General features: G+C 36.5%; 5 protein-coding genes across 8 annotated transcripts in view; 2 read left to right on the forward strand and 3 right to left on the reverse strand.

The window, feature by feature from the left end:
* Positions 1-77: 77 nt before the first annotated feature.
* On the reverse strand, positions 78-5,182 carry LOC107591807 (uncharacterized). The gene is made up of 8 exons (XM_016281064.1): positions 5,051-5,182; positions 2,859-4,613; positions 2,669-2,735; positions 2,179-2,546; positions 1,083-1,158; positions 951-1,005; positions 749-868; positions 78-596 (listed from the first exon to the last, which is right to left on the reverse strand). Exons 1-8 carry the CDS (start codon positions 5,091-5,093, stop codon positions 495-497), a joined length of 2,586 nt encoding a protein of 861 aa, XP_016136550.1. The 5' UTR covers positions 5,094-5,182; the 3' UTR covers positions 78-494.
* Positions 5,183-5,990: 808 nt separating this feature from the next.
* On the reverse strand, positions 5,991-9,195 carry LOC107591809 (deoxyribonuclease gamma-like). 2 transcript variants are annotated; one of them, XM_016281066.1, is made up of 9 exons: positions 8,695-9,195; positions 8,231-8,383; positions 8,055-8,143; positions 7,881-7,967; positions 7,643-7,749; positions 7,409-7,521; positions 7,149-7,306; positions 6,525-6,621; positions 5,991-6,417 (listed from the first exon to the last, which is right to left on the reverse strand). In XM_016281066.1, exons 2-9 carry the CDS (start codon positions 8,369-8,371, stop codon positions 6,337-6,339), a joined length of 873 nt encoding a protein of 290 aa, XP_016136552.1. In that variant the 5' UTR covers positions 8,372-8,383; positions 8,695-9,195; the 3' UTR covers positions 5,991-6,336. The 2 variants fall into 2 exon arrangements, with proteins under 2 accessions (XP_016136552.1, XP_016136553.1); XM_016281067.1 differs by having other exon boundaries at positions 6,334-6,417; positions 7,181-7,306.
* Positions 9,196-9,564: 369 nt separating this feature from the next.
* LOC107591808 (TRAF3-interacting JNK-activating modulator-like) lies at positions 9,565-16,488 on the reverse strand. The gene is made up of 15 exons (XM_016281065.1): positions 16,375-16,488; positions 15,922-15,999; positions 15,195-15,663; positions 14,721-14,829; positions 14,399-14,468; positions 14,272-14,299; positions 14,109-14,138; positions 13,940-14,035; positions 12,999-13,070; positions 12,590-12,730; positions 12,294-12,431; positions 11,963-12,098; positions 11,662-11,801; positions 10,470-10,580; positions 9,565-10,236 (listed from the first exon to the last, which is right to left on the reverse strand). The coding sequence occupies exons 3-15, from the start codon at positions 15,561-15,563 to the stop codon at positions 10,036-10,038; spliced, it is 1,641 nt and encodes a 546-aa protein (XP_016136551.1). The 5' UTR covers positions 15,564-15,663; positions 15,922-15,999; positions 16,375-16,488; the 3' UTR covers positions 9,565-10,035.
* Positions 16,489-17,171: 683 nt separating this feature from the next.
* On the forward strand, positions 17,172-19,687 carry atp5pb (ATP synthase peripheral stalk-membrane subunit b). The gene is made up of 6 exons (XM_016281071.1): positions 17,172-17,305; positions 18,113-18,149; positions 18,278-18,423; positions 18,840-19,003; positions 19,166-19,291; positions 19,466-19,687. The coding sequence occupies exons 1-6, from the start codon at positions 17,278-17,280 to the stop codon at positions 19,670-19,672; spliced, it is 708 nt and encodes a 235-aa protein (XP_016136557.1). The 5' UTR covers positions 17,172-17,277; the 3' UTR covers positions 19,673-19,687.
* An 878-nt stretch (positions 19,688-20,565) lies between these two features.
* LOC107591810 (epidermal growth factor receptor kinase substrate 8-like) overlaps positions 20,566-23,728 on the forward strand; it is a 7,574-nt gene continuing 4,411 nt past the window's right edge. For all 3 annotated transcript variants that reach the window (XM_016281068.1, XM_016281069.1, XM_016281070.1), the window contains exons 1-7: positions 20,566-20,627; positions 21,858-21,925; positions 22,002-22,066; positions 22,397-22,555; positions 22,673-22,822; positions 23,012-23,100; positions 23,381-23,505. In XM_016281068.1, coding sequence (XP_016136554.1) covers positions 20,590-20,627; positions 21,858-21,925; positions 22,002-22,066; positions 22,397-22,555; positions 22,673-22,822; positions 23,012-23,100; positions 23,381-23,505 — 694 coding nt within the window. In that variant the 5' untranslated portion in view covers positions 20,566-20,589. The remainder of the gene's footprint in view (positions 20,628-21,857; positions 21,926-22,001; positions 22,067-22,396; positions 22,556-22,672; positions 22,823-23,011; positions 23,101-23,380; positions 23,506-23,728) is intronic.

Consider the following 23,728-nt stretch of genomic DNA (forward strand, 5'->3'; position numbering starts at 1 on the left):
AGGATGACAAATGAGATTAGAAAGAAATGGCAATGAAAGAAAGCCCCTTTAACTGCAGTCAGAGATAAAAGAACTGAAAAGGTATCAAAAGTATTTATTTGTTTAGTTTTTTTAGGTCAGTTTTACTCTGAAAGCACTTGTTTGTACAGGATTCCTGTAGGGCCCAGAGACCACGTACATCTGCAAATGTATCACTTTTCCTAGTAAAAAGGAGGGAGATTAATCTATCTAGATGTAGTTTACATAAGAAAACAGGAAAAACCATGTTAAAAGACAAACATTTTTCAAACTGTATTTCAAAGCGCTGTTCAAACATTACAATAATAGGTTGCATTCTGTAAGGAAATAAAGTTGGTTTTATCTCAAGCTGCTGGTGTGTCTGTTTCATGAGATTTTGCATGGCCTTGTGCAGTGGTTTCTCTATCATACTTGCAGAGGCCTTGATATTTATTTTGGGTTTTGAATCATATTGAATATCCAAGATCCATGTGAATTCAGTAGATCCAGTCCAGGGTGTCTGTGGCCCACCAGTAAGACAGCACACCCACTGCTGTCACTAGACTCCCTGCGATCACTGACTGCAGCAAGAAAAGACACTATATAGAGATCAAAACAGAGTTCGGTCACAGTCTGAACTGTTAGGTTAGATTATTGGCTTTATTATTAATAACTTTAATGCTGTTGGGCTTGAGGCTGATACATTAACTTGAATGGTATTTTTGTACATTTTGAGCCAATTAATATTGACCTTATTTCTTTTGGGGTGTTCCTTCAGCTTCTTGTCTTCCTTTTGTAACCCCTTTGGTAAGACTTTGTACCTTCCTGTGTACAAGCGTCTCTCATTTGGTTCATCAGAATCACTTTGGTCCTGAAAAGTGGATTGCAGTAATACAATGACCGGTTACTATTATTTTATCATTTTGTTGTATCCTATGATCTGATGTTCTCACCTCAGTCTTCAGGATGCTGGCAGTGTCATCTTCTGTGTTTGATTCCTGTTCACTGCTGCAGGACAATATAAAATGCAAACTTACACATCTGAAATATGAATGATATTTGAAGCTGAATGAAATCCATCTTACCTATCATTATCTTCCTCGTTTTGAGAAGATTGTTGGTGAAACCTTAACATAACTTTGTGAGTCCCGTCTGTTACTGCTGAGAGAAATGTACACGTATACACTCTTAAAAATAAAGGTGCTTCAAAAGGTTCTTCAAGCGATCTTACCTTTTTATAATCTGAAGAACCTTTTTCAGATGTTAAAGGTTCTTTATGGAACCATTTAGACAAAAAGGTTCTTCTATGGCATCGTGAAGCACCTTTATTTTTAAGAGTGTATTTACTCATTTAGCAGGCATTTGTATCTGAACCCATGATCTTGATACTAACGTCATGCCCTAACATTTTAGCTAGAGAAACAATTTTCCCAGCAATACACTGGGATTTTAAATTTTTATAGGGGAATTGAAAGTGTGTAAATGTCTGTATGTCTGTGTCTGTGTCTGTGGGTGACCCTGGACCACAAAACCAGGGTTTTCTTAAGTTGCACGGGTACATTTGTAGCAATAGCCAAAAATACATTATATGGGTCAAAATTATCGAATTTTCTTTTATGCCAAAATCATTAGGATATTAAGTAAAGATCATGCTCCATGGAGATATTTTGTAAATTTCGTACCGTAAATATATTAAAACAATTTATGATTGGTAATATTCATTGCTAATAACTTAATTCGGACAACTTTAAAGGCACTTTCGCACCCTCAGATTCCAGATATTCAAATAGTTGTATCTCGGCCAAATATTGTCCTATCCTAACAAACCATACATCAACGGAAAGCTTATTTATTCAAATCTCAGTTTCGAAAAACGGACCCTTATAACTGGTTTTGAGCCATTACTCCAGTCTTCAATATGCTGATTAGGGGCTCATTTCTTATCATCATCAATGTTGAAAATAGTTCAACTAATCATGATATATTTTTTCAGGATTCTAAAAGAACAGCATTTATTTGAATTTGAAATCTCTACTATAAACTATAAATGTATATACTGTCTCTTTTGATCAATTGAATGCATCCTTGCTGAATAAAATAGGATTTTTTCTAAAAAAACAAAACAACAACTATTGAACGGCAGTGTTATTTCTATAGAAACATGGAAATTTCAGCACTTACCCTCATTTTGCTCCTCTTTAAAAGACTCTCCATAATATCTGTTACATGCTTCAATTCTAGCTTGTTCCTGCTCCATATCCCTCTCTATTTCAATTTTCAGCTTCTCCAAGAAATCATCATCGTCATCACAGATCACCTTACTTGAGTTCATTTTAAAGAACTCTTCTTCCTCATTAATATCACGGTCATAATCATCAAGCTTCATGTTGTCCTCATCCATCAGAAAGGTACTGATATTTTCTCTGATGTCTGAAACTTCTGAGGGTTCACGGCTGTCTTCTTTGTTGCTTTGGTCTTGTTTGATTGAACTGGACTCTGGAGGATGCACCTCACTGATGCAACCATTTGTGCTTGGTTCCTCTTCACTGCTGTGTGGAAAACCCACATCCAAATCAAATTTATGAGCTTATATGCTGCTCTAAAGTATAAGATATGTACGTAACACAAAATACTTTACATGTGAAGTGTCAAACTTTGAAATCTGTCTTACCTGTAACTATTCTCCTCATACTGAGAGGATTCTGGCTCCAAACAAAATGTCACTTTGTGGCTTCTCGCTGTTGTTGTTGGGAAAGAATTTACCAAATTTTAAAATTGTCCTAATAAAAAATGTGATAAAATGATTATTATTATTATTATTTGTATTAGCATGTTAAGATGGTTCACAAATGAGCATTTACCCTTGTTTTCCTCTCCTTCGACAGGCTCGTAGTATCTGTTAAATGCTTCAATTCTTGCCTTTTCTTTCTCCCAGTCCCTCTCGGTCTCCTCTCCGTCATTCTCCAGCTCTTCCAGGAAATTGTCCTCTTCATCACAGATCACCTCTTCTCCATTAATGTCCCAGTCATACTCATCAAGCTTCAAGTTGTCCTGGGACCAAAACATCCCAGGTAACAAAGTATTGTTATTTTCTCCAATATCTGAAACTTCTGAATGTTCAGTGTTATGTTCTTGGTTGTTCTGGTCTGTTTTCACTGAAACAGACTCTGATGGATGTGACTCACCCACACTTATGTTTTCAGATGAATCAGTTTCAGTAGAACCTTTCATTACAGATGCTGGAATGCTTGATAAACCTTCTAAACTACACATCTCTGGTTTCTGACTATCTTTGACCACCCCATCCACTACTTCATGCTCAGTACTGTGCCAGTCTGTAGCAAAGTCCTTTGTGAAGGTGTGCTCTTGTTTCTGGAGAGGTGCGTTTTTGTCCTCTGAGACTGTATGTGAAATGAATTCAGGTATATCTTCTTGGTTTTTGCAGTAGTCACCATCACTGCTGAAATCACTATCGTAGTCGGGCTGCTCATTCATGTAGCATTCACTGGAATTGGATTGGAAATTCTCAGAGAATCCAAAATCAGAACTTTCCCCAATGTTTGAAATCTCACGGTGATATCCAGCATCTCTAAAAGTGCTCTGCTTTGTCTGGAACAACATGCCATCATCAGATTTCCCAGTTTTTGCCTCCACATACAGATCCTCATTCTTGACATAAGTGAACATGTCTGCAGGATCCATACATTCACCTTTCTTTTGGACATCATCAACACTGTAAGTCAGTAGAGGTTCTTCTGGGTTCTTCGTCTCATAGGAACAACCTAGGCCTACAGCCTGCACCTCAACTAAATTGGTGTCTGTGTGATTGGGTTGTCCACCCTCATGACCTTCACTGCTGTCCCCACTGTCACTTTGAGACAGATCAGAGGGATACTCTGCTAAACCTTCCTCGTCTCTCTCATGATCTTCTTCTGTAAACTCTTTCATGTCATCCCCAGACTGGACCTCCACTGATGCTACTTTCCAATCTTGTAATGTTGACTGTATGGCACTAAAACGATTGAGCTGCTTATCATCTGGTGCATGCTGCAGGACATGTTCCTCAGTGCTATCTGGCACCATTCTTTCCTCTTTTGACGTTGAGCTTTCATTATCAGATTTATCCACCATCTGGTAGGACAGTAGATAAGATGCGGTCTCCTCCTGAGTCCTTGTGCTCATTGTTTCCAGACCATAGTGAGCTCCTTTTGGAAGAACCATTTCCAGCACACTGACATCTTCAGCTTGTTCCTTGTTCATTTGATGGATATCTTCATGTATCTCAAATTCATTCTCTCTGCAATCCTCTTCATGCAAGCTTAATTGCTGGTTTTGGGTTTGTGTCTTATTTTCGACTGTATCGTTGTCATCCCATGAACCACAAAGCGTAGATCCTGCCTTCATGCTTTGTTCATCTAAAGAGAAGTTCCTATTGTTCTCAAAACAGTGCTTAGGTTCCTCTTCCCTATTGGTCCACTCTAAATCTATGTCAGAATCCGATCCACTGGATTCTCTGTGATTGTCGTCCTCCTCCATGCCTGGCTCATTTTGAGGTACATTAATACTGTGAGCTGTTGCTGTGTCGTCATCAAAAATTAGATGCTCAAAGTTTGTCTCTGTTTTTATAAAAAAAATAAATAAATAAATAAAAAAAAGGAGAAATAGACACATCAGTACTAATTACAATGTAAGAAAAAAATCTGTAGAAAAACGGATAATATCCTGGCAGAAAATTACCAGTACCTTTTCTGTTAAGTTTACGGACATTTCCTTCAACTTTAAAAGACAACACAATGCAATGCGCAATTCAAAATATGGGTAAAACACCTGTGAAAAATCAATACAGAAAATTCCTTCATGTTAACATTGTACATTGGGCCATATTTTTATGGAGTTTTCTTAGTGTGTGTTGTTAATTAGGTAACATTTTATTCCTCAAGTCAGAATATTTTATGGAATACCACGGTTTAGCAGTGAGATCATATGATATGCGCAATTGGCTACAATTTTTTTCCTGCTTCATTACATAAAAAGTGTTATACAAAAATCTTACCTGGGAATGCATCCAGCAGAAAATCAGCAATGTTTTGATCCATCTTGTTTTTGACACAACAGGAGGTGTACAGTATTTAATTTCATCCCATACAGACAAAATCAGATTCAAACATGACAGACACTCTGAATGTTTTACCACTTGACTAAATGAGAGTATGTGTTGCGTACCGCTTCGTGTCATAGCTGCTTCCTGTTCAAACAGGGTCATGACAACAAGAACATCAACACAAACAGCACAGAACTTAAGTTACTAAACAAAAATAAACAGCTACATGAACATGCAATTTAAATCAACATTGTTAAATATAAATATCAAAAGTTAACCTATCAAATATGTCAAGTTATGTTTGCTTGATTAATTAATTACATCTTACTTTTGTGTCTGTGTGTGCGTGTGTGTGTGTTAGTGCAGCAGGAACGCAGCCTTGTATAACATTTTCTAGGCTGTGGTTTGAGAAGCACAACCACATCATGTCTCCTCTAAATTGATGCATCCTCTGCATGAGTTACACAGTAATTTTATTCAAAACGCTGCTCTCTTTCCATCAGACAATGTAAAAAGCTTTTAAAATTAGCAAGATGCCCGGTATCCATTCTTAGAGGTTTCTTTTTTTAGTGAGCCACCTTAGTGCTGAGAGTTTTAGTCAATTTTATATTGTGAATTATTTAGTTACATGACAGAATGAAAGAGCATAAGAGCATAGCTTCTACTCCTCTTGATCAAAACAGTGTAAGGGACTGACAAAATATGAGCTGATTTAAATGAGAAAAGACCCCTCCCTTTCATATATATATATATATATATATATATGAAAGTTTTGTGGCTTTTAGTCCATGTCTATTATATTTCATACAATTTCATATAATTAAGGAGATCAGTTTATTATTTAATCTTCACTATTAGCAAGTTCAAATACAGGACACTGTAGCAGAGCACCAAGCCACCATAAATCAAAATTTATTTTAAAAATAATTTGTATATATAATATTAATAAATGATATAAAAAATGTCTAAAATAGTGTAGTAAACAACTTGTTTTTCCAGAAACAGCATAATAAAATATAAGATAAAATCTTTTTTTTCCCATTATCTATTCACATTTTCTTTCTTTCTGGTGTTTCCTTGCATGACAAAATGTACACAGTAAATGTGTGTAATAATTGTCCATGCTGCACTTGTAGTTCTGGACATTAAACCAGTAAATTATCACAGTATCAGGGCAATAATTATATACTATTATTGATAGCCTACTTTGTAGGTTATATTCACAGATATCTATTATTTCACAGTTCATGGCGCAGAAAGTAGCGATGGTTTGCTTTCAAATCCACCTCTACAGGATAGTGGTCACTGACTTCCAAAGCCTAGGTGCAAAACAAAAAATAAAAATAAATGTTAAACATTTTTGATGAATTTTTACTCATTTTTATGAATTAACTTATGAATTGTTTTGCAATACTGTTTACTGTACCTCTTCCTCAGATAGACTGAATTCTTTTTTGAAGTTGAATGGTTGAGCAGATTCCGGAACAATTCCAGAAATGAGTTCTTTGCCATGAATAATAATCCTAAAAGGGGGTTTCACAAATATTTTACTGTTAGACTATCTAACATGCCATTGTGAAACTGGTAACTGTAGTTTAGGCTGGGAATGCTATAGAGTGCTACAGGAATGAGTCCTAAAACCTGGAAATAAGCAACTTCACTAGTCCACTTTTAAAACCTCTTTGTGTTTATAATCACACTCTTGCAAACTATACTCACTCAGACTTGTAGATGGTGGTGGCGGCGTTGAAGTCATGTGACCGTGGTGTAGTTCGTTTATAGCCTAACTTTAGCTTTTTACTTCCGGTGACTGTATTTAGACCTTAAAAATTCATAAAAGTTGTGTTAATTTGTGAAAATGTTCTCGTGTTTTTTTTTCCCCCCGGGAGTTTATTTTGTGCAATAATCCGAAACTCAATGCAAAAATCCTATTGGCTTTTTGTCTAGAAAACTGGTGTAATGGTAACTTCTGAACTGGCCTTCAAAATCATCCTTGTAGCACTCTATTGTTCCTCTGGTTACTGATGTTGTTTTGCTAAGAAAGTAAGACCTGTCATAAGCGCAGCATGTTTTTTCACGCACTGTAGTGTCTTGTTCATCTCTAATCAACCAGTGGAACTTTGGGTCACTCCTGAGACGCACGCTTTTCAGTCCTTTATTGGTAACATAGCTGCAAGCTGCATTTAAGTCCCCCAGAAACATCACATTCTAGATAAGAAATGTAAATAACAAATTATATACAATCCAGGAATGAATATGCAATCTATCGTTCTATCTAGTAAAACATATCTGTATATGAGTTTGGTGTACCTCAGTTTTCCATTTCTTCCTGACTGTTTGGAAGACCTCATACAGTGCCTCCATTTCTTTCATTGCACTCTTAGGACAGGTGTGCTGACCAATGAGGGCAAAGTTCTTCACCACTGTAAGATAATACAACCAATCAGATTCAATATGAATGTATCTGAGAGAATTATTGTGCTGAAATGTGCTATTTTATTTCCTGGTACTAGAAATGCTCCGTGGAACATTTATGTGACGTACAGGTTGTGGGAGAATGGATCCATATGATGAACGGCTCTCTAGCGAATACTGCGCTCTCATTGAACTCTGGGTGCTGGTATTGCTCTTGCACCTTTACCATGTCTTTTCTGTGAAGACAACAGGCTGGATGAGTTTAATCTTCTCACTCCTAGTGTTTGCAAAATTCTGGTAAGTTCACAGAAGTTCACTTACACTGTGTTTGTGTTAGTGACAACACCCATTATAAAAGTTTCATTACCTGTAAATATACACATACTGCTCTTTATATGTTTTCTTCCCCATTCTTTTACTCTCTAAATGGGTGTAGATGTGAGATTTGTCAAACCTGGAGGAAGGAAAATAAAAACATTGTTTTGGATATTATACATTATTTCATAGTCATTAATTCATCAGTGAAATGCTGTGAATATACCTGTTCAGGTTCATCAACAGTGCAGATATGGCTTCACCTCTAGAATCACGAACCTCCTGGATCAAACTCAGGTCACAGCGAGAAATGATCTAGACATGTAAAAATGTTTCTAGAAATTCAAGTATTTAAAGGCATTTTTTTAGATTTCTAATCATATTCTCAAATATTCTTTGCACCTTTATCAAAATCTCCATAACTCTCTTATTGCTGGCCTTTGCTTCCCCATAGCTCTGGATGTTGAAGGCGCAGATCTTCAGTGAAATTACAGACGTCCACAAACATAATCCAACAAAACATACCAGAAGAGGCGACCTCATTTATCAGAACTCCTAGAAATACACAAAGTTTCATTAATCGAATAAAACAACACTACCTATTTATGTCTTTTTAGATAGTGTAATAGTATTAGCATATACTTTAGAATATAGTTTATTAAAACTTTGTTGTGTAAATGAACCCATATTCTGTGTGCAGCCACTTCTGTTAAAACACCTCAGGCCTACTTTATGTGTCGCACTGTAGTATTGCACTTCCAGTTTTACATCATGTTCAAGCTGCAATTCATCTATCAGAAAGTTCCTCTGTAGTTTTAAATCTGTCAGACAAATGCATTTCCGCAAAAGGATATAAAATAACTCACCCTTTATGATGGCTGTCAAGCTATTATCACTGTTATAGAGCTGGAGTGAATGTTTTAATGGGCTCTGGTTATCTTTACACAGAAAACCATGGTGAAAAGCAGTGTTGGGCAAGGGGAGGGGCAGCGTGTGAATGTGTTGAAACAAGCTGTGTCAGATCTCCATTAATGTGTAGGTCAGTCTGGAACGCTAAAGAGAGTGACCTGTCATGACAATATGCTTTTGCAGCCATTCAACGCAACAATATTGTCCTTGTATACTCAGTGAGTGCTAACTGAAAGAAGTTTACACTACCCTATCTGGAAATTACCTTTTGAAATCATTCAGTAAAAATAGAGATACAGTTCAAAATACAAATGTTACATGTTTAATACTAATGTCAAAATGCAGATCTTAGTTGTACACAGTAAATTTATTCCAGGCTTGATCTCTTGATCTACCATTGTGTTTGGATGTTTAAATGTACTGTTTTCCAATAATGTACCGAATTCTAATAATCGGTTATAAACTGTACAATTCAGACACCGATTTAGGTAGTAAAACTAAAAATTCATTATAACATTTTGTAACATGACACTAGTATTTAAAAAGGCAGTTTGGTCTGTTTTAGATACTAATACAAAGAACCATTAAAAAAAACAATAGAGACATTATATGTGGCTAACATTAAAAAAACATTCTTGTACGTACATCAATTAGAAATGTGAAATACAAAATAAATATAAACAAACAAAATCTCTAGAAGACTCTTGGCTTTGCTTTTTGCTCTCATCACACAGGTCTACAGCAGACTCCATGCTGTGCTGAAGCTTTCTGGATGAGGTAGTCCTCCATACGCTGTTCCAGGACAAAGAAGTTTACACTACCCTATCTGGAAATTACCTTTTGAAATCATTCAGTAAAAATAGAGATACAGTTCAAAATACAAATGTTACATGTTTAATACTAATGTCAAAATGCAGATCTTAGTTGTACACAGTAAATTTATTCCAGGCTTGATCTCTTGATCTACCATTGTGTTTGGATGTTTAAATGTACTGTTTTCCAATAATGTACCGAATTCTAATAATCGGTTATAAACTGTACAATTCAGACACCGATTTAGGTATTAAAACTAAAAATTCATTATAACATTTTGTAACATGACACTAGTATTTACAAAGGCAGTTTGGTCTGTTTTAGATACTAATACAAAGAACCATTAAAAAAAACAATAGAAACATTATATGTGGCTAACATTAAAAAAACATTCTTGTACGTACATCAATTAGAAATGTGAAATACAAAATAAATATAAACAAACAAAATCTCTAGAAGACTCTTGGCTTTGCTCTTTGCTCTCATCACACAGGTCTACAGCAGACTCCATGCTGTGCTGAAGCTTTCTGGATGAGGTAGTCCTCCATACGCTGTTCCAGGATGGAGTAAAACTGGCGGAGCTGCTCTCTGGCAGGTAGATGATAAAACCACAGGGCTGCCACCAACACAACCATCAGAAGCAGTAAGAACAGAAATATACAGAGCCAGGACCCACAACATCGACTCTGTTCAGGGAGATAAAGGTGGAAAATGATTTATGGTGTAAATGTACAAAGAAACCAAATTTAAGTGTGGAGAATCTTGATCTTAACCTAATTAACTTCATTTTGAAATCTGTCAGAATTCGTGGTATTCAAAAATATATTCATCCGAGTGCATACAAATTCCAAATGATAAGAAAACCAGGCTTAAACTAGACCTATAGTCACACATGGCTGTTATTTTGGTAGAATCTCACCCTGCTGTTGTTCTGGCGTGCCGTCAGTATGTTCAGTTCTTCTCTGCAATGGGACTGATAGCTGTAACACTCTTGCTCCAGGGCCTCAAGATCGGCCTGCAGCTCCATGCACTGCCATAGCAACCGGGTAACCAAGACAACACTATGTTAAACTATGTCTTATGTTCATGTATAGAAAAAGTTTTCTCAAAGAAAGAAAATAATATTTACAACTGAATAATTGTTTTATTGTTTTAATTTTTTATTTTATTGCCCCCCCCCCCCCCTTAAAAAAGTGACAATCCGAGTATGATCACCTCAGTGCACTGTTAGAATTTCACTGCTAAACTACAGGTTATAAGATTTACATTTTCATATATTAAATATATTATAAAGATCCTTGTCTTGCATAGTAGTTCAATTGTAGTTTATTAAGAACAAAAATTAATTAGGAAAGATTTTACATAATACATATGTAATAATTATTAGTAATTTATTACATTTAAGGCAAGACACCAATGGTGAATAGGTAAAAAAGAGGAAATAAATAAATAAATATCAAGATATCACCATACTTCCCTTTGTTCATTACAGTACATTAAGGTAACTGTTTTGTATTACAAGTTTTCTGAAATATTGTTTAAATGCAAATCAAAACAATTTAATATATATATTATCATACATTTCCAAAACAAAAATCTGAACACTGGAAAAATCTAGGTTCAAAATGTTTTCATTTTGTTGATATATTAGAGGTTTTTGTTTGTTTGTTTGTTTGTTTTACAAAGGAAATGTTGGATATCTCCTTTTATCATTCCTTTCATTAAATCAGAAAATACTTTCAACAGCAAGAAAAAGGATTTTTAACTCATATTTCTAGGAATGAAATATTATATAGCCTAAATCAGGCAAAGGATATATGAACAAACCCTCTATAAAAACCTTCAGAATATAGATAAGAACAAAAGTGGAAAGTTCGCATTATGCAAAAATGCCTATAAAGATATGTATTGTAATGCTGAAAGATGAAAATAGTTCAAAGGTAATAAAATAAACATATATGACTTATATGTGTATTCTGTTCCACAAGTGTGAAATGGAAGCAAAATATCCAAAAATCCCAAAATTGACCAGTGCATAAAAAAAAACAGTGGTTTTGTCTGTAGTGTCTTGCCTTAATTTAATTTCCGCGATCTCTCTGGCAGCTCTTTACCTTTTTTTCTTTCATTCTGAGTCTATGTTCAGTCTCGCTCAGTTGTCTGGCTATGCTGTTATCTGTCATTAGGAGCTGGTCCAGTGCTGAAGCATCTTCATGTATTTCTGTGTTCCTGTTCCACCAATCATAGTTGTGTCCTGCGAGCGTGTGAAAGAAAGAGACACAGATGAAGCAAGAAATAACTGCAAGAAATATGAGATTTGAAAGAAATACAGCTTGTTAACTCCTTAGAATAGACAGTATTAGTAGTTTCCATAAATTCTGAATGAATGTGACGTGAAAGTCAGTTTTCCAGCACCTGTGAGTTCCTGTAGATGTTCTCTCAGGTTGAGGTTCTCCTCCTCCAGCTCTGAGATGCAGGAATGAAGCTCTGCTCTCTCCTGCTGCAGAGATTCACTCTGCTTCCTCAGCATCTTCTCCTGTTCCACAGAACGCTGCACAAACACATACACAGTTACACACCATACATGCTTGTTTGTTAGTTTTTTCCATACATTTCAGTGCAGTTGTGATAGGGTGTACAGAAAGTAGGGCCCTGTGGTTTGTCAGCTTTTGCAAAAATCTGTGATGTGTCACTCAAGTCCTTTGATTCTTTCATGATGGTTTCTGTTATAGTGGCTTTGGTGTACCTCCAAGTGACCCTGCAGCTGTAACATCTGATCGGTGCACTCATCCTGCCTCTTCTTCATCTGACTCGAACCCGCTTTCAGCTCCTCACACAGCCTCTGCCACCGCTCAGACTCTGCTTGCGCTGTCTGCAGAGCCCCCTGGTGGAAGGGAAGAGTGGGAATGAAAACTGGATTCTTGGAACATAGCTAGGAGTTCTTAAAGCAACAACTCAGTCTGATTCGCAAGTATACATTGATGATTTTGTGTTACATTTTAGACTTGTTATTAAGACTGACCTCTGCATTTGGGGTCTTACCTGGAGGTACTCCATCTTACTCTGAGCTTCTGCCTTCTCATTCTCTGCCCTCTGAATAGCCTTCAGAGCATTCTGTTCATACTCCTCCCTCTGTTTTTCCATCTTTAGCACCACTTTTTTCACTCCATCCTGAGGAACCTTCTGAAAAAGACAAATTGCAACCTTTACCTTTCTATTTCAAAAAAAGTGTCTCAAACTCTCTGACCTGTACTTATCAAGGACCAAGTTGAATCAATATACTAGTTTGCAACTTAAAAAGCAGAAAAATGAACAATAAACCACTTTAAATATTTAATTATTCAAAAATATTTGAAGTAACTAAGTTTATAAGTCAGCTGAATTGAATGCATTGTAACTTCTCACAGTCTGGGCTGGAGCTGTTGCAAAGATGCAGCGTTGCAAGTCTTACCTTGATGCAAACCTGCAGCTGAGCCTCCAGGGCTTTGATCTTACTCTTCAGCAAGTCCTCATCACAGCGTGTCTGTGGGAGGAAAAGGAAATGTGTCTTTGTGTGTGTGTCAGTGAGAGAGAACCACTGAAGCAAGAGTTTTCAGTTTCTGTACATACACTGCATCCTGTCTTATAACTGCCTCCTTAGCATTTTGTTAAAAGCAAACAACCTTTATTATTGATAATTCTAGATTGATTGCTACAGTATATTGGCCCTTGAGAAAAATATAGATGTCATGAGCTCAAAATGGAAAAATTGAACATTTTGAATGAGGGGCGAGTTTGAAGCATTGCAAAATGCTAAAAAAAAAAAACACCTCGCTGATGCCTACACTGCTCTCCATTTTGTGTGTGTGAGCTAGAAAAAGAACCTTTCTTGTTTTTTTCTGAACGAGCCATAAGGAGCCGGATGCTGTCGACCACAAGACCATCCCCACAGCCTCTCTCTGTATTACTGCTGTGACCAAACCAGGAAATTCGAATAAATATTGTAGAAACTTAATTTTCTGTAAAGTTGCTTTGCAACGATTTGTATAGTGAAAAGCGCTATACAAATAATAATAAAAAAATAAATATGATGAAGCCAGTATTAAGTAGAGTGACAGCATAGCTAATGTACGAGTAATGACCATGAATTTCAAAATGTCTTTGTATTTGGTTTGTCTCATTTTGCTTTAATAACCACAGCTTTTGAGCTGTATGAACTCCACAAAACCTGATAATCATGTTCTTCAAAAGATTTCAGAATGATCCAAAGATCATCTTGTGCTTCAAAGGAAGCAAGAACATCTGACAGTCTGTTTAAAGGAGTTCACGTAGTTAGATTTCATAATGTACAGGTGCATGTGTGCCTCAGAATGATGCTGCAGGGCTTCAGCAGGAAGTAGTTTACTAATGTACCTTCCACAGGAGCTCTGTAGAGTGCAGTAATGTGGTGGCACTTTTCTGGAGGTTGGAGAGCTTCTTTTTAAGAGCCTCTTCTCTTTGTAAGGCCTCCTGCATAACAGTAACAAAAAGTCAGTCAGGAAGAGCAGGTGTTTTTAAATATGAACGTTATGGGTTGTCATACTTCTAAATAGTCAGCCAACTGGTGTACATCCTAAAAACAAGAGGAGAAAAAAATGAATTATTTTATTAATAAATGAAACAACATTAACATATTTAACTATGGAATTGTTTTCATTTTGTCAAACAAAATTAAATTGTTTTTAAACAAGCATCAGATTCCTTACTGCTTCTTTGACGGTAACAAATCCAGACCTGAAGGAAGAGAGTTCATAATGCTGCATTAATATTTATAAAACAGGTGCATTATGATTGTTTACTTTTAAAATATACAGTAAATGTAATGTGACTCACTCAGTCTGAATGCTGGCTGTTTGCAATGTCTTCTGGGTGTTTGAGTGCTGAGTGATGTCTTTCAGCAGAACTGTATGAATTATAAAAACAAAATCATATATGTAATATTACTAATATAATAATATTTTGTAATTTATCATTTTGTCACATCCTGCCACATATAACAAAACACTTTGAAAAATTGCAGTCTATAACACTAATATGTTTTGACATTTTAATCTCACTATTACTTATCTGATCTTAAGTATTCATGTCTTAATTTAAAGCAATGTTAGACATGACCTAGTTGGACTTATGATTATTCATCAGAAAATCCACTAACCTCGCTCCTTGTTAATTTTCCCATGAAGCCGAACAGAATTGAGTATTGGTTCATCCCATTCATCTGATTTCAGGTCATGCTCATCATTCATTGGAAGAGTGGAGACTGTCTTTAGAATTTGGACATTTGATTTCACTGTTATTATAGACGATCAGTCTTATTATAGAGCAGGGGTCACTAAACTTGGTCCTCGAGGGCCGGTTTCCTGCAGAGTTTAGCTCCAACCCTAATCAAACGCACCTGAACCAGATAATCAAGGTCTTAGGTATACTTGAAACCTCCAGGCAAGTGTATTGAGCCAAGTTGGAGCTAAACTCTGCAGGACCATGGCCCTACAGGACTTACTTTGGTGACCCCTATTATAGAGGATGTCATTAAAAAATATATAACATTTTCTTGAATTTAAGAAATATAAACCATAAAATTGGTGATTCATCAGTCACAAGACAAAGACCTGGTTAATAATCTCTCTACCTGCTTTGTAAAGTTAATGCCATCTCTCTGGAGCTTTACATTTCGACTTATCAAGGGCCGTCTGATTGACGTTAAGGTTTGCGTCATATACTCTGGTGCATGCAGGGTTTCCCTTGAGTATCTGTGCCTTGGCACTGCAGATAACAGTGCGTATGTGCCATGGTCCACTGGTCTTCTTTTGAAGAACTCAAACTGTCTTTTCCGATGCATTTCAGTTTTAATAAACCTTGTGTCCAGATCTCTCGTGGGACTACGACATGATGTTGTGTTATTCCGATGGCTGATTTCTCTGTGCTTCACGGCACGCTGCTCCACTTTATACTCGTAATTTGCGGCCAGTGACCTTCTTTTGTCGTGAGCACCCTCCATTCTGTCCCACTCTGTATGAGTTGAAAACTTTGTGGTATGTTTCAAGGCACTGGAATGTCACCTCACAAAGTAAATGTGTGGTTCTTGAAGTGGCAATTTCCTGTAATTGAAAAACATACTGTATATCCATCCTTTAATGGCACTATATCATTAGATCTCAAAAATAGACCATCCAAAATAAGCAAATGACACAAAATGAGGATAATCAACAACAACTGGTGTAATAAAACGAGCAAAAACTAAATGCTTATGCTGTTGTGGGTCACACTTGTTGTGTGTTCTCATTCTTTTCAGAGCTACAATAAAATCATGTTTATAGTGGCTACATATAAAATAGTAAATGCTTAATTAAACATACTGTAAGATGAAGTGTGTCCAGTCATTCACTTCTGTTGTCATATTGTTTCAAAACAGGCATGAACTGAGCTACATGCAGCTGAAACAAAAAGATGAAACTTTAAAATTAAAACGGTGTTCATATATGTGCAGATATCATAATAATGACTGAACAAGTATGAACAAGACACAGTATGCAATGCTCCCATATATTGATTTGCAACAATTTTAGGCACTACATTGCCTGAACATTTACATTACTTTACAAGCTTTTCCAATTAAAAATAAATAAATAAAACTTTAATGCATAAATAATAGTTTTAATACATAAATAAATAATACTTTAACCAAATATCAAGTTGCAGCTGAATAACAAGCCTGCATTCAAACAGTTACACCATCATACAAGCCAAATGCAGATCAACTAGAATGAGTTTTAGCATATTTGTCTCTTTACAGCCTTTAATGAAAGTACCTGTTCTGAGATGAGTCCCTGGAGTCAAAATGATTATGAGAGCCGAGTCTGAACACTTTGAAGCTTACATGGCACTTGAAAACTAGTTCATTCAACAAAGGGCAGTCTATTTCGTTTGCCTTGCTTGCTTAACAGGAAGTAAGATGAACCTCACAACTTGTATGAGTTCCTCTATCTCAGCAGCCATGCATATTGAAACTGGTGCCACACACGGATGGGCCCTAAGATTAGGACTGGAGGGGTGGTTATATTGGTTGTTTAAGTGTAGCAATAGTGGATGGGGAGGGACTGGAGAGAAAGAGAAAGACAATGTAGAATCAATATTCCCTGCTATATCAAAGCAAGATTTTAAAATGCAAGCAGAAATGCAAGGTGGACTCATGTTAATGTTTATTTGAAAACAAATTCATTTGAGCTGAAGCAAGAAATCAAATAAACAGCAAAGTGAAGTTTGAAGTGGATGTAGAAACAGACTTTACAAGTCGAGTTTAAAATAGAAGATTGTTAGGCTGTAAATCGGCTTATGTTCAGTGTATAGAGCCTACTGTACATTTTAATATTAGGCAAACTCCCATTGCATCTCAACAAGTGTTTATCTATATTAAGACTTATTTAAATGCTTATTGATATCAATTATCATCATTAGTACGTTCAAATATTTATGTAAGCAACAACTTGTAAGTGTCAACGTGAACGTTTCCTTTGTTGTTTTTATGGTGAACTGGCGCCACTTGCTGGCTCCTTTCATAGTGCAGCAGAGTTTCCCGGATGTGACAGATCGCTGGTTTTTGGAACATCTCGCGATATTTGAGGCGAGAGTTCCTCATCCTTGGTCTAGAAGGGTACAGAGAGCCCGGTACAGAGACGTTTCGGCCAGGGATCCTGACATTCACCCGTTAAAACATGTTATCGAGACTGGTGCTCGTTTCAGGTGCGTGATTTATCCAATGAAAGCCACCCTAACTCTTCGCGTTAATCGTGTGGATTAAATAGACGGTTTTATGAGGGAATGTGCAGTTGAAGGGTAAAATTAGGCCGCACGGTGTGAATGACCGCACAGGAACCTGCAGAGAAACGTGTTTATCTGCTCTAATGAATGTATGTTATAATTCTAATTGCGTATTAAATGCAATGAAGTACAGGTTTATGCTCATACAGCCGTTGCTCTGTGAGAATAATCGTGGAGTTGTTGTGCTTTCAATATGTCCTTGTATTGAGTTTAGCTGTTAGCTGAGAGCTAATGCCACATTCAAACTTTACCATTTATATTAGGTGCGTATTCATTTACATTTTCATATAAAATAACATTTACTGAATGTGCATTCAGGAGTGCAAATTATCAAATTGTTTTTAGTTCGCTTTATTTCCTAACCTGATTATTGACAGCTTGTAACCATAGACTAACTTGTGTTATGTATGCAAAGACATGCTTTTTTATTATATTTGCACAATGAACCAAAATCATATAAAAAAATAAATAAATAAAAACAATGTGTTTTTTTTAATAGGATGTTAATTCTGTTGAACTAATGTCATGTACAGAGCAGCTTTTAGACGTGACAGCTGCAAAAGATTCATTCATTTAATTTGTTTTAAACGAATCATTGATTCTTTTGATGAAATCACAGTTGCACTTAATAAAACAGAATTACAAGCAGTAATGAAAGGTGTCAGTCTTTAAACGATTGACATTGAGATTTCCAGTCCTTTTCTAACTGCTGTTTTCTGTTTCTTGTAGGTCATATCCTGAAAAACAGCGGGTCCTTTGGTGCTTGGTATGTAAAATCTTTCATTCTTGTGGTCAGTGCTGTGTATGTCAGTCTGCGGTTGAAGAGAACTGGAAAACAAATGACAATCAATGACATCCATAAATCTCTAACTCTGTGCCTCTTTTACTCCTTAGCCTAGTTCAGGCCTCTCGTTCTTTTCATCAGTCCTCCCAGAGTCGTGCACCTGTTCCCCCTCTGCCCGAGAAGGGAGGAAAGGTCCGACATGGCATCTTCCCAGAGGAGCTTTTCACACTGCTGTATCCCAAGACCGGTGTGACAGGTGAGTTTGTCATCTTTATTGCCTCCTTTCCTAGTGTTTCCCAGTTATCCAGGTTCCTGTTAATCTTTTAAATGACAAGTTCACTCTAAAATAGAAATTATTGAAAAATATTTATGCAGAAGTTTACCATGCAACAACAGTTCACAGAGATTAGGTCTATCATGTCTCAGAATGAACAAATTCATTTGTTGTTTTGCTAACTGCATATCAAAATTCCGTTTTAGTTAGATAAGTAGTGCAGTCCTACCTCACGATAGCGTTATGTGATTAGCAGATTGATAATAACATTGTTATTCACTAATAATCTCTTCATCCAAAAGAGCTGTGTAAAAATGTATTTCTTATGACAGCGAGCGAGAGCCAGTACATTGATGCACAGGTTTGTTTGTGTCAGTGGTGTTCTCTTCTGTTTGCAGGGCCTTATATGCTGGGCACTGGTCTGCTCCTGTACATGCTGTCTAAGGAAATCTACGTAATCAATCACGAGACGTTTGCTGCTGCGTCAATCGGTGTGGTCATCATTTACGGCGTCAAGAAGTTTGGGCCCAGTGTGGCCGCCTTCGCTGATAAAATCAATGAGGTGCAGAAAGTGTTTTGTATGCAACAGAAATGTCACATGTGAAGTTGTATTGAGAGTGGAATAGTATCTGCTGATAAATTTGATGTTGTGAACAATTACCCCAAATGACTGTAACTAAGGGATTTGTTTGACTAATATTTGGTTCTCTCTCTTCCTCTGCAGGATAAAGTGGCAGAGGCTCAGGAAGTGAAGGATCAGGCCATGGCTAGCCTAGCTCAAGGCATTGAGGATGAGAAGAAGGAGCAGTGGAGAGTAGAAGGCAGATGCATGCTCTTTGATGCCAAGAGGGTGAGGAGGACAGAATAGCCATTTTTCCAGTGACAGATCATTTGCCTTCATTTGCTATCGATAAATATCACAAATCCACACGTGTTTACATTTAAATTTGGAATTATTTACAGATAACTTTTAGAATGGCACTAAGTCTTGTTTTGTGACGCTCCTCTTCCCATCTTCCATCAGAACAATGTGGCTATGCTGCTGGAGACCAATTACAGGGAGCGGCTGCACATGGTGACCAATGAGGTGAAGAAGAGGCTGGACTACCAGGTGGAGCTTCAGAACCTGCACCGCCGCATGGAGCAAGAGCACATGGTGAACTGGGTTGAACAGAGCGTCATCAAGAGCATCACCCCACAGCAGGTACAGGGAATATGGTCACTCCATTGACACTTCACTGTATTCATATTATACACAGGAAGCATTTGCTCAAGGTGGATAGTATTGTTTTTCCAGAGAAGAAGCTTATGCTACATAATATTCGCAAGTATGGTAATTACAGACCTTTTATTTGATTTTCTCTAATTATTACTATTTTCATGTAGTGTAAACAGTAATATTACAGAGAAAATTGTCTTGTTCTTTTTTTTCTTTTTTTTCTGAATCATTTGAGCATTTCTGTGGCCAGTTGCATAAAATGCTTAGACTAGTCTTACAAGTTTATCTATTGGTAACGGCTTGTTGGTCAGACTAGTTCTTAAGACAGTCTTAACATAGAGACTAAGTTTATGCAACTGACCACTGGTCAGCCAAAAATGCGTCCAAATATAAATGTTGCTTTAGTCCAGAATCTATATACATTAGTCATTTTTAGCTTGGCCTCTAGATGGAGACTTAGTATTCAACACTTCTTCAGCAGTTATAGTCATGGTGTAATTACTAAGATCATATGTGGGCAGAAGATTTTGATGGAATGGTGTCTTTTCAAGGTCTAAACATGTTGTTCTTTAGCTAATTTAGGTTGCACTTTATTTTAAAGTGTCAGTAGCTGTGTAATTATGCAGTAACAGAATAATGATAAATATACTACAGAGTTTGGTTTAGGGTTAGTTGATTGTAATTATGCATACTTTGCTGTTATTACTGTAGTAACTAACATGCATAACAATGGCACTGTAAAACAGGGTTATCCTAATTTAGACCAACTTTACCCATTTATGCACCTTCAGTGGTGTGAAACCACAAACACTTCTTCATAACTTATGTAGCTGCCTGCCTGGCATATCAAATGTTCATCTGCCATTTTTTCTAAATGGATTTATGACTGATAACGTTATTATTACAGGTGTTAAAAAGCACAGTCAAGAATGTATGGGGGGAACCCTGTCCCAGTTTTCCAGTCAAGGTACATGTCTTTTCTCGCCTCTGTCAGTAGTTCTTTTATTCTTTTATTCTTTTATTCTGCGAGTGGAACTTGTACCTGAAACACATACAAGGGTGTTTCAATATAGAACGTCATGTCATGCCTTCTATCTCTCATATCGGTTGTCATAACAGTTGTCAGGAAGGTTGTCATTACAAATCGCTGCGGCTGGGTTATTAAAGATTTTTATTTTATTTTTTTCAGTTTGTTTTTGTTTAGTGTCTGGTCTATTTTCAGAGTTGTCTGGTCTAAGTTCATTTTAGTTTTTATTTAAGTTGTATTTTAGGACTGCCAAAGCCAATGCGCTAATTGGTAGGCCTATCATTTGAATGGTTTTGAATTGAATTGGCGGTAGATATTGCTGTCTAGTACAGGGGTGTCCAAACTCGGTCCTGCAGAGTTTAGCTCCAACTTGCCTCAACACAACTGCCGGGAAGTTTCTAGTATGCCTAGTAAGACCTTGATTAGCTACTTCAGGTGTGTTTATTTAGAGTTGGAGCTAAACTCTGCAGTACAGCGGCCCTCCAGGACCGAGTTTGGGCACCCCTGATCTAGTAGCATTTTCACAATTCACAATCAGTTTTATTTTTTTAAAGGTTTCAAGTTTTATAATATATGTATCTAAAACTAAAATTAACATTTCTCCATTTTTTTTTCATTGTTAGTTTAAGAGTCATGTAAATATTTTCGTTTTTCCAATTAATATTAGTAATTATTTTTAATTCAGTTAGTTTGTGTTGACATCTGGTATGGAAGAAGTTGACTTTGTTGTTACTTTCAAACAAAAAAGGATCCTCTGAAAAATTGTCCAATAAAGTTTAGACACCCAGAATTCTTTAGAATCATGATATGGTGTAGTATTTCTCTGAAATTACAGAAATAGCCAAGTTAGTTCATCAGAAGTGGATGTCCACATTCTTTATGGTTATATCCTGCATGTTGCAATAACACTGAGTTAACTGTTTTTTGTTGTTGCTGTTGTTGTTAAGAATAGTTCAGTTTAGAACAAACAGAACAGATAATATTCGAAATAACAAGAAATATAGTGATGTTACTGTTTACATTTAGGGGTCATAGTCATTTATTGACAATCTGTTAACTATCAAAATTATTATTTATTAATTATTTACAATTAATTTATTAAAACTATTATGTATATATATATATAAATATATACATATACAGACATATTGTGTTGTGATTATATTATAGAGGCTTCTCACCTGAGCCGCTGTCCCAGAGCTCTGGCATGTCTCGTCCTAGTGCCAAATCCATCTACAGTAAGTACAAAACCCATTTAAATAACATATCCTAAAAATAATGTACCATAATTATAACTTGACTTTAATGCTTTAGTGCAAAGGAAGGAGTATGCAGAATCAATCAGCAGACAACAAGACAACTTTCAGTACAGAGTAGAGGTGAGATTGAATCCATGTGTTTGTTAACTACACTTATTAACTAATCATTTTGAAATGTTCATTTGTGCTGACTGCATGTTACTGATGCATAATTTTAATCTGTTAGCACAAAGCCAACACCCACTTCACTAATGTGTGTTATACAATATAACAGACAACCAATGCTTATCTAACATGCACTGTAGAGATTTCCATTTCCACACAAACTGAACTGGAAAATGTGATGACGTAGCAAGGCTGAATTTCACAAATCCCTCTATAACAATAGCTTCTGTGTGATTCATGTGATCATAAAACAATATCAAATCTAATTCTCTTTCTGTTCCCTAGCACCTGTTCACCTGTGTGTTAGATGGCAGAGAGATGAGCAGCATTGATGACTGTGTGAACAGGTTGAAGAATATGGACAGCAAAGGGAAAGTGTGGGGTCAGGACATGATCATGCAGGTCCAGGCGAACCAGCTACAGCTGTGTGACATAGAGACCAAGGTCAGGTGCACACTTTATGCTCAAATACTATACAAATAGTTTTGCCTTTTTAAATGGTTACATTACACAACAGTTAGTTCCGGTACTAACATTAAACTCTGTTTCCTGGAATTGTAGGAGTTTTTGGAGTCTGTGCACTTGAGTAGCATCAGAGCGACGAGAGCTGTTCTGGACAGTTGTGTGTATGATTCCCTTCTCATTATCTCAGTTCAGGATCCTAGCCAGAGAGCTCCACGGGCCTTCCTGTTCCAGTGTGAGGAGATTGGGGTGAGGAACAACACTCTGCTGTGTAGCCAAGAATGTTAGATTCATCCAAGGGTAGATAGTGGTGCATCTGCACAGTATAAATCTGTCTTAATATATCTTGTGGATTGATGTGGGAGTTTCCATTCCACTCCCTCTGTCAGTGTCCTTATTGTTTTTTATAAAGGTATCTGTGGTGTTTTAAATCGCTAGGCTCAGGAGGTGGCAAATGATCTGGAAAAGGCAATACAGCAAGGAGGGGATGCCACACCACTGTTTAAAGAACCACAGATGGACATCAGGTCAGCTGCTGCCTCACAAAGCTGTTGTACTGAGAATCAAGCATCATCTTTTTCCCTTTAAATGTGCTAAAATGTAATGTTCTAAATGAACATTATTGATTATTTGGGATAATAATTTCAATATATAATTTAAAAAAAAATGTTTTTGCTACAAATCCGTATTAAGTGAGCTACTCAAATGATCTAAATAACAAAGATCTATTATTTATTTTTTCTCTTACACTACAACCTCAATTTTTATCAGTGCTGTACTGACAGAGATATATTTTCTATTTCTTAGGAGCCATTTGGAAAGCATCGTTGGTCGGGGTTATCCAGGGAGCATGAAGAGACCAGTTCTCGTGCAATCAAACTCTCCTCCCCCAGAATTCCCACCTCCTCAGTACAACAACTATGAAGACTATGGTGACCACTTGAAGAGTTCATTTCACTCAGAAAAATACACTTTTAAATAACCTAATCATAGACATGATTATAAACATCTAAATTAAAAAATAGTGAAGTGGTAAAACATAAAATAGTAAAAAATATTAAAAATAGTCACACTTGTGATCTTCGCAGTCAAAAATGTTCGCCATAGGAACTGAATGGGAAATACAAAAATACAGAGCAATTATAATACGGGGGG

Source organism: Sinocyclocheilus grahami, unplaced genomic scaffold, assembly GCF_001515645.1.
Source record: "Sinocyclocheilus grahami isolate Dianchi unplaced genomic scaffold, SAMN03320097.WGS_v1.1 scaffold146.1, whole genome shotgun sequence".
Classification (NCBI taxonomy): domain Eukaryota; kingdom Metazoa; phylum Chordata; class Actinopteri; order Cypriniformes; family Cyprinidae; genus Sinocyclocheilus; species Sinocyclocheilus grahami.

What these genes read in the sequence shown, in the direction of transcription:
- LOC107591807 (XM_016281064.1), bottom strand. Translation starts at nt 5,093, where the DNA reads ATGGATCAAAACATTGCTGATTTTCTGCTGGATGCATTCCCAG. An exon ending in CGAAGGAGAGGAAAACAAGG is followed by an intron (nt 2,736 to 2,858) that starts GTAAATGCTCAT and finishes CAACAACAACAG; the next exon opens with CGAGAAGCCACAAAGTGACA. An exon ending in TAAAGAGGAGCAAAATGAGG is followed by an intron (nt 1,159 to 2,178) that starts GTAAGTGCTGAA and finishes CATTTCTCTCAG; the next exon opens with CAGTAACAGACGGGACTCAC.
- LOC107591809 (XM_016281066.1), bottom strand. Translation starts at nt 8,371, where the DNA reads ATGAGGTCGCCTCTTCTGGTATGTTTTGTTGGATTATGTTTGTGGACG. An exon ending in TTATGGAGATTTTGATAAAG is followed by an intron (nt 8,144 to 8,230) that starts GTGCAAAGAATA and finishes TTACATGTCTAG; the next exon opens with ATCATTTCTCGCTGTGACCT. An exon ending in GGAAGAAATGGAAAACTGAG is followed by an intron (nt 7,307 to 7,408) that starts GTACACCAAACT and finishes TTTCTTATCTAG; the next exon opens with AATGTGATGTTTCTGGGGGA.
- LOC107591808 (XM_016281065.1), bottom strand. Translation starts at nt 15,563, where the DNA reads ATGGAGGGTGCTCACGACAAAAGAAGGTCACTGGCCGCAAATTACGAG. An exon ending in ACAGCCAGCATTCAGACTGA is followed by an intron (nt 14,300 to 14,398) that starts GTGAGTCACATT and finishes CTCTTCCTTCAG; the next exon opens with GTCTGGATTTGTTACCGTCA. An exon ending in AGCTGCAGGTTTGCATCAAG is followed by an intron (nt 12,731 to 12,998) that starts GTAAGACTTGCA and finishes TGTCTTTTTCAG; the next exon opens with AAGGTTCCTCAGGATGGAGT.
- atp5pb (XM_016281071.1), top strand. Translation starts at nt 17,278, where the DNA reads ATGTTATCGAGACTGGTGCTCGTTTCAG. An exon ending in GAGACTGGTGCTCGTTTCAG is followed by an intron (nt 17,306 to 18,112) that starts GTGCGTGATTTA and finishes TGTTTCTTGTAG; the next exon opens with GTCATATCCTGAAAAACAGC. An exon ending in TGCTCTTTGATGCCAAGAGG is followed by an intron (nt 19,292 to 19,465) that starts GTGAGGAGGACA and finishes ATCTTCCATCAG; the next exon opens with AACAATGTGGCTATGCTGCT.